At 34.7% G+C, this 8,887-nt stretch overlaps 1 protein-coding gene across 1 annotated transcript; it reads right to left on the reverse strand.

The window, feature by feature from the left end:
- Positions 1-33: 33 nt before the first annotated feature.
- LOC147556852 (small ribosomal subunit protein uS3x) lies at positions 34-3,550 on the reverse strand. Its single transcript, XM_086657834.1, has 6 exons — positions 3,251-3,550; positions 2,980-3,127; positions 2,689-2,860; positions 942-996; positions 705-836; positions 34-418 (listed from the first exon to the last, which is right to left on the reverse strand). The coding sequence occupies exons 1-6, from the start codon at positions 3,278-3,280 to the stop codon at positions 248-250; spliced, it is 708 nt and encodes a 235-aa protein (XP_086513960.1). The 5' UTR covers positions 3,281-3,550; the 3' UTR covers positions 34-247.
- Between the last annotated feature and the right edge of the window lie 5,337 nt (positions 3,551-8,887).

Raw genomic sequence — 8,887 nt, forward strand, 5'->3', positions numbered from 1 at the left:
TGTCTGAAATTTGATCTAATAAAGAATAACTTCTAAACCATTCTAACAAATTAATTGAAATGTCAAAATTGTAACCACGAAACGTTGTCTTGCTATCCACTACTGAAATAAACGAAATATTACTCTGAGAATTACTTCCTAAACACTCAGAAGGCAGGCACATTGTGTCTGTACTGTTGCAAACAAAGATAATAAACAGAACACTCAAAAATACTTCTATTTCAAAGAAAACTACACGACTGGAACTTCATGCCATGACTGGAACCTCAATATCAGTTGCCACCAAAGCTGGCCTGATGTATTCTTCTTCGTCCTTGGGGTGGTGGATTGTGACAAGATCAGGCAATGGTGTCATCGGTCCTTGCTTTCCCTTAGGATCCCAATCCAACATGATCTTGACCTTGATTCCTAGAACACCCTGTTGTAGATATCCACATTAGCAATGATTATAGTTCGAAACTCGAGCTACTAGTGAGAGATTTAATGTCATGTCTAAAAGCACTTAGGGTGGTGTGGAGTACAAGTTTATAATCAAACAATGGTCGAAATACTTCCAAAATCACATTACATATATATCACAGTATAATTGCAGTCGATAAAATAAGATTTAGGGTCATGTCATACTAGGAGAGCTTCAACAGAGGTAAATGCATGTCCTTCAAATGCAGCAACTCAATTATGCGTAACACAAATAGTAGACTCACCTGTCTGAGAAGAACGTGTCTCACGGCTGAATCAATGTACTCATTGACAGGTTGTCCTGAGGAAATCATGTATCCATCCTTGAACTTCATTGACTTGGCACGCTGGGCCCTGAGCTTTCCACTCACAATAACCTATTTGTTGTTGAACAAAATAATAACAAAAATTGGATTTTTCACACAGAACGAAACAACCATAATATGGAAAAAGTTCACAATACATCGATTATTTCAACTGACCTCACATCCTTTTGCTCCACTTTCCATGACAAATCGTAAAACACCATAGCAAGCCCTGAGACCAAAAGTTCATTCATAAAATGCCACCATCAACAAAGATATACTACAAGTAAAAAAAGCAGGATGATAAAATGTGAATGAGACAACGATTGAAGAATCATTGATCTGAGAGATATTAGACAAGTCAAAGACTGTAAATGCATTTATACTACGAGCACACATCGACATGTTCATTCTAATACACGTCGTATACAGCAGAATCATTTTATGATTGCATCGCAAACTAAGAATGTGGGAAGATATTCGAAACTCCATGTACTTGATCATAGTTCAAGGAGCCTAACAAACTCCGTTAATCATTTATTTCAGCAGTGAAGAGTAGCATCTATAGCCCATTAAGATCGGGTAGATAGTTAATCATCAATGCTAGCAAACTCACATATAAATCCTACAATATTACAACCCGAAACAACCAATTTGCTAAATTGATGACTATCGAGTTTCGCAGAAGATACGGATAAATCCCATTGAACTTTCTTAACTCAACAGATTGCTCTAATAGATCACTCGAAATAACACGAGCAACATCTTAATTCACAATCATACTACATTAGGAAAACATGCCAACAACTGAATAGTAAATACTAAGAAATCACAAGCATACTACATCATTAGAAAAACATGTCAACAATTGAGTATCCCTAATTCACGTGAAGTGCAAGAAAGCGGTAAACAGTCTTTCTTGGGTTTAAATCCATCAAGGGTTTGTATGTCACTGTAGTCATACTTCGACACGAGAGTGGTAAAAGGTACCAAGCTCGCTGTAATGATGACTGGGTAAAGATACGAACAGTACTCTAGCAAAAAAATGGAAAAGAATGCAATGTCATCAGGAACAGCATAACATATCATCTCAAACGTTAATCTACGAAACCACTAGCGTAAATGAATTTCACCACAGCCAATTCAAACAATAACCTAACAATCCACTATCAACGCGAAACAGCTAATTTGCTAAATTGATGACTACCGAGTTCTGCATAACATAGGGATTAATTCCATTAAACTTTCTTAATTTTCAAAAGCTTGCTCCAATAGATCACTCAAAATAACATGATCAACATCTTAAATACCAACATGGAAACACTCAATAGATTTAAATACTAAATACTACGAAAATAGAAGGCTAGATTTGATTTTGATATATCCCTAATTCACGCTCATACTATATCATTACAAACACATGTCAATATCATTACAAACACATGTCAAGAAATGAATATCCCTAATTCACGCGAAAGGCAAGAAAGCGGTCAACAGTCTTTCTTGGGTTTAAATGCATCAAGGGTTTGTATGTCACTGTAGTCATACTTCGACACGAGAGTGGTAAAAGGAACCAAGCTCGCTGTAATGATGACTAGGTAAAGTTTCGAACACTACTCTGGCAAAAAAGTGGAACAGTATGTAACATTATCAGCAACAGCATAACATATCATCTCTAACGTGAACCTAAGAAACTACTAGCGTAAATGAATTTCACCATGGCCAATTCAAACAAGGGAGATTTTATAGGGCCCCCTCATTTTTGTTAAAAGGCCCCTCCTCAATGATTATTTCTCAAGTGAAATAGTTCATGGGGAGGCCTTTTAACAAAAATGGGGAGGCCCTATAAAACTTCCCTTCAAACAATAAACTAACAATCAATTATCAACAAAACTAGGTAAACCTACAAAAATTAGATTTGTACCTACGAACAGCAAGACCTCCGAGAAGCTTGTATCGGAGAGACTCTGCTTGAGCGATGGCACAGAGACCTCTGTTGTTGACCTTTTCAGCGTAAAGTTCAACACTGTTCTCAGGGAACTTGAATCTTTTCTGAACTACTGAGGTAAGTTCCCTAATCCTTCTTCCCTTCTCACCTAAAAGTTCATTTTAAAAACCCTAAATTAACAAATTGAAGAAATATTTTGACCTCCTAATTAGTGGAGTATAATTAAAGCAACCCTAATCAAATGTAAGTTAGGTTAGTAGATTTTACCAAGAACGTTCTGAGTTCGGGTGGCCCTGATGATGATCTCAGTACGCATCGGCGTGACTCTAACCTCGACGCCAGAGTAACCATCTTCAGCTAGCTCTCTAGTTAGGACCTCATTAAGCTCGGCAAAGAAAACTCCATCAGCCACGAACTGTAACAAATCAATGATAAAACCAATTTTATAGAACCATTTGAGCAGAAAATTCTACAGTCTAGATAGAAATGATATAAAGAAAGTTAGTGAGAGAGAGAGAGAGAGAGAGAGATGACTGACCTTTCGCTTTTTGCTCATCTGAGTCGCCATATTTGCAGAAGAAAATGTAAAGAAGCAACAGAGAGTTGCAGAGATCTTACTATTCTTCTTAAAGTGGTTATGCCTTCACAAACGAAACCCTAAAATTTTCAACTCTTAATAGTGATTTTTAATGGGCCAAGTCGAAAGATTTGTTTACGTGGACTAAACCGGGCTTTTATGGGATCCCTGTCTAAATACACCACGCCTAAAATTAGGGTTTTACTTGGGCAACCCCATACTTCCTACAATTAGCTTTGGGGAATTTAAAAAAAAAATCTCAGAACCATCAAGGTTTTTTGAGTAGGGGTCCGTTTGATACATGGGAAAATAGAGTTAGAAAATCAATTTTCTTAAGAAAGTGGAATTCCACTGTTTGACTAGCCTAAGAAAGTGGCAAATTTTCTTTCCTGTGAGAAAAAAAGCTAAGAAAATGGGATGATAAATTTTACCACCGAAAAGGTGGTAAAAGCCAATTCTCACCCTCTCCCCAAGAAAAATCGGTCTCTCTCATCTCTTTCTTAAAAAAGACTCGGCATCTCTCTCTAAACGACTCTCTTCATCTTTCTCTTTAATATGCTCTGTAACACACTCTCTCTCTCTCTCACAATTGATATCTTCAATCTCTTAAACTCTTTATCTCTCTCTAGATCTCTATTATCTTTCTCAATCTCAAAACCCTAGTCACCATCACCATCAGCATTAGCATCCATGTAATAATAGAAAAGATTGAAGACAAAGATTAGGTTTCTGGTTATTTCATCATGAGCTGATATTGAATACTTGACTAGTCAGGTATGAGAAGCTTTTTCATACAAGAGGTTGTTGGAGTATTGGATCTATAACTATTTTTTTGGAAATGGATCTACAATTATTCAGTACTTTAGTCTCTCTCTAAATCCCCAATCTGTTCAAACTAGAAAATCTTGCCCCAATTTTTCAAACTAGAAAAACCCTAAACCTAATCTCTTCAAACCACCACATTCCCCGAAGTCTTTTGATCAACCGAATCATACCACCAGACTCATCAATACTTGATTTGAATGGTTGAGAATATTCAACTTCTCTCTTAAATCTTACTGTGGGGTTGTTCTTGAATGTTTAAAAAATTAATTTGATTTGGTATTATGAGTTTGTGATCAGTTTTATAAAACTGAATTTGTATTTCATGGTAGAAAATTCGAATGATGGAGATATCACATTTGAAAAAAATCACTCAAGTTCATAAACTATCATGTGTTTCTCTCTCTCTCTCTCTGTATATCGATTTGGGGAGGAGACTCGAGCTCTCTAAAACACCCCGACAAAAGTCCAATAAGAAATCGGTTTTTAGAGGCACCTCAAAATTTCCCACAACCATAACAAACACTTGAGTTTGACTTTCTGATGTGAAAACACTTGTTTTCTTTCCCATTAGAAAAAGGGTGATTTTCTTACTCAGGCTTTTTAACGAATCAAACAGACCCTAGAAATATATATGGATGCCGCCCAGATCCACCACCTTTTCTACTTTCACGGCGACATAGGTCATCGTACAGACTAACATTGCTAGTAGCCTTTTGGACAAACTCAAGCTTTCTTATTCTCTTCCCACCACCACCTACTGATGATGTCTAAATAATTTTCTTCTCTTCGTGGTTACTTATCACATTAATTTATGTATGGTTGAGTAAGACATTCGTCGTGATTTTCTTATAGGTATTACTAAGTCAATTTTGTAAGCATCTTTTGCTTAGAGTCCATGGGTATATAGACCAAAATCATTTTCATAATAGGTATATAGACCAATCTTCCCAAAATATGGACATTTAGTCCTTTTACAATAAGGGCATAAATAACTCATACTTTATTGATAAATACCCTCCATGTCCCTCGTCTAAAAAATCCGGGGTTGTTAAATTTCGGAATGAATCCGGAAAGTTTCCCAAACCAGGGGGCGTGATTTGGGGGAGATATTTAGGTTACAAACTGAAAAGATTTAATAGGAAGTAACGGATCAAGGATATTTTCCAAAACAGATTTTTCAAAACAGATTTGGAAAACTGATATTTTCCAAAACAGATTTTCTCTCTCATCCTTTCAGATTTGGAAACCAAATCTATATATCACTTTCTCTCACTTAATTTTCAGATTTGGAAAGAGTATATTTTCTGAGATCAATTAGCGTGATTTGGGGGTTAATATTCAAAACATATATATCAACTTTCTCTCACTTAACTTTCATTTTTTACTCATACATAAACACACATCGAATATAAATTATGAAACAAGTTCGTAAATTATGTGTTATTTATGACGAGGAAACCATCATTTGTCATGTATACAACGTAATTTATCATATGCGTGTGTGTCATCCATTATGTACCATTGAATACTTAGATTATTTTCTGACATAAATTACTTGTTTTTTATGTCATGTTAGGAAATGTACCATTGAATCCATTATGTACCATTGAATACTTAGATTATCCATTATGTACCATAAATTATAGTAACTTGTTAGGAAATGTTGAAATCATGTTTTTTGTTATAAAGTATGTTATTTATCATAAATTATGTATACTGTATAGTAAATAACACAATCTTTGTACGACTGAAAGGAAATTTTATTGAACAGTAATCTGTGTTTTATTGTAAATGAAAAGAACATAGTAGACTAGGTAACTTAAAAACAAACTCCGTCAGAATGTTGCCCGAGCTCTCGATCCTTACTGTCTTTGGTCTTCCAGGTTTACGGCGAATCAAACATGGTAGTGTTTTTGACTCTTCATTAAATGTACATGGTTCATCGAAGTTAGGGGCAGGGTTTATATGTTCCTTGTAAGTCTTCACGTAAGACTCCGTTGTCCAAACAGGATCATAGAAACAATCTTCTTCATCGTAATTTATACTTCTATAGTTTATGTGATGATTCTGTAAGAAATTCCATCAGTGCTGGTTTACTACAAGAAAAAAAAACATATGTATTAGTTAAAAAAAATTATAATCAAATTTACATACATTAATAATGAAACATTTAATAAAAAACAAATGAGATGGATCATAAATAACAGGTACAGATCAATAAATTATGTATAATGTATGGAAAAGTACAATTGTTTATTAGGTTAAGAGAAGTTTTATATGCTTGTCACGGCCACTGTTCTGGTAAAAATAGGACGTGTAATGTTGGATAAAATTTTCATACTTTACGAACCTTTGATCATTAATACTATCATCTTACGTGAAATGTATGCAGATTGTATCAGAAAGTATGGTAATTTATCGTAACGTAACTGTAATTTTTATTCTGTTACAAGAATCAGAAAGGATAAACATCAAGATATTATTAGCAAATTTTATCAGAAAACATGAAAAGTTATCGTAAAGTACCTGTACTTTATATTCTGTTATAGGAATAAGTGTGGATAATCACAAAGATCAAGAACTGTACGGACAGATGATTCTGATCTGCAAAAAAACAAAAAAAGAAGAGGATTTAACGTAGATCTGAAGAAATATACAATGAACATTGGAAGGAGAAATAACATACTAACATTGAACAAATCATTAAACAAGAAATAAACATCAAAGATCTTAAAGAGTTACGAAAGTTTTAGAGAGAGAAAATATAAATCTTCCATTCGAAGGTAGTTAAGATTACAGCAAAACAGATTCAAAGTTATTGAAATGGAAAACAAGAAAAGAAACACCTAAATGAAGATTTGATGTTTTCAACGATTCTATATGAATCTTTAACCTATAAAGCAATAAAGATAAGATTTTAAACCTGAATAACAATGGCTAGAATAAAGAGATAAACAGTATAAAACCTAAATAACAATGGAGGTTTTGATAAAAGCTCTTGATTGAATATCAAACAATGAAATTTTTAACAGCTGGTGGTGAGTTTAATTTATGTTTAATGAAGATATCGTTTTTAGAGAGAGAGATGGAAAGTTACCGGATTTCAGTTACGGAATATTATCAACATAGTAATTAGTTACAATTCAAACGTGATTGGAGAGAGAAAGTTGAGATAAAAATGGAAAAAATATCTTTAATAGTTTAGAATGTAAATCACGTTTTAATATTAAAGAAGGTTAATATAGGTATTAAATCTTTAATATGTATTATATGGATTTGTGTTTTCTCTCTAGATGAGACCAAAAGGACTAGATATCCATTTAAATTATTATTTAGGTTTTGAAATCCTTTTTAAGATTATAGAGGATTAAATCTCCTATTAGGACCCAATTTTTGGTCTATAGACTCAAAAATTATTTTGCTTATGCTTCATGTCTTTTACATGATCCTTTCTCTTCAGCTCCTACCTATAAATAGTTTGCTTAACTCTTTAATTTTCTTCATGGACAACTTTTATGAAGTTATTTTTCTTCTCAGAATCGTTTCTTCGAACACTCTGATATACTTTCACGATGAGATCTTTGTTTGAGTTTGATAACGGAGTTGTTTTTCGTTGTTCCACTCAAGGAAGTTGTGTTAATTGGGAAATCAATTCAAGGAAGTGATGTTAGCCTTGGGCCCGGTTCTACTTACCGCGCGGTACGGCTGAGATTCAGGTGGCGTGATTATTTTTCTCACCACTTGATTTTTTGGTAAGATATGGTTGGAAGTTGAGGACGATTCCTGGGGTTGCTTCTTGTTCTTTTCTGATTGCAATACTGGAAGTTGGATGACACAAGGAAAACCTTTGGGGATTTCTTGGGTTTTAACTTTTCCAGGTTGTCGTTATCTTCCTTGAATGGCTCGATCTATCTTTTCTCTTTTCATACGCCGATGAGGAATGAAGTTGATTTAGCAGATATGGGAGACTTGTTTTACTGTCTTCAAGGTGGAATCTTGCGTCTCGTTCTTACTAGCAATCTGGATCCGGAACGCCACCTTAGATTGCCCTTTAGTTTTCTCTTTGCGGTTTTCCCACGTGTTTGTAATTTCTTCAATAATAGACTCGGATAAGTACGTAAAGTCGGTTTTCTATGGTTGTAATTTCTCTGTAATAGATTTATTGGACATGAATAAATTTGGTATTCTGCCTTCTATTTTATCGACGACTCGTCATGTAGTTTTCCTTTCCTATTTTCTATTGAATAAGCTTTTTCGGTTATTAATAATTAAGTTTTCCTCTGGACCTCTTAATTGTTTACGGTGTTCTTATGATGATTTCGCTTTGAGTTCACACGAGAAGTCTTCTTAAGGTGTGTCTATACTTTAATGAATCGGTATGTGTGTGGAACGTGGCATTCAATCGCTTCAACTATCAACCTGATTCTATTACAAATTGTTGACGACATGCTTATGATGATTTCGCTTTGAATTACTGCGAGAAGTCTTCTTGAGGTGCGCATATCCTTTAATGAATTGGTATGTTAGTGGAACGTGGCATAGGGCTTGTTTGCATAGGATAAGGCCTTTGGAGCCTGGACAATTAGGAATACTTTCACAAAGGCCTGGACAATTAGGAATACTTTCACCCTAAACTTTCAGGACTTTGTTAAATTTTTCGTATTGAATCTCTTCGAGCGTCACCTCGACATGTAGATTTTTTCGTCGTTTGATGACCCAAGAAGCAGGGTTTATTTTTTCTTTGGGTGACCAGGTCATAGCGTGGACTACCAA

The sequence above is a fragment of the Eschscholzia californica genome, unplaced genomic scaffold (assembly GCF_041429995.1).
Source record: "Eschscholzia californica isolate CP2 unplaced genomic scaffold, dmEscCali1.0.p SCAF_2, whole genome shotgun sequence".
Classification (NCBI taxonomy): Eukaryota; Viridiplantae; Streptophyta; class Magnoliopsida; order Ranunculales; family Papaveraceae; genus Eschscholzia; species Eschscholzia californica.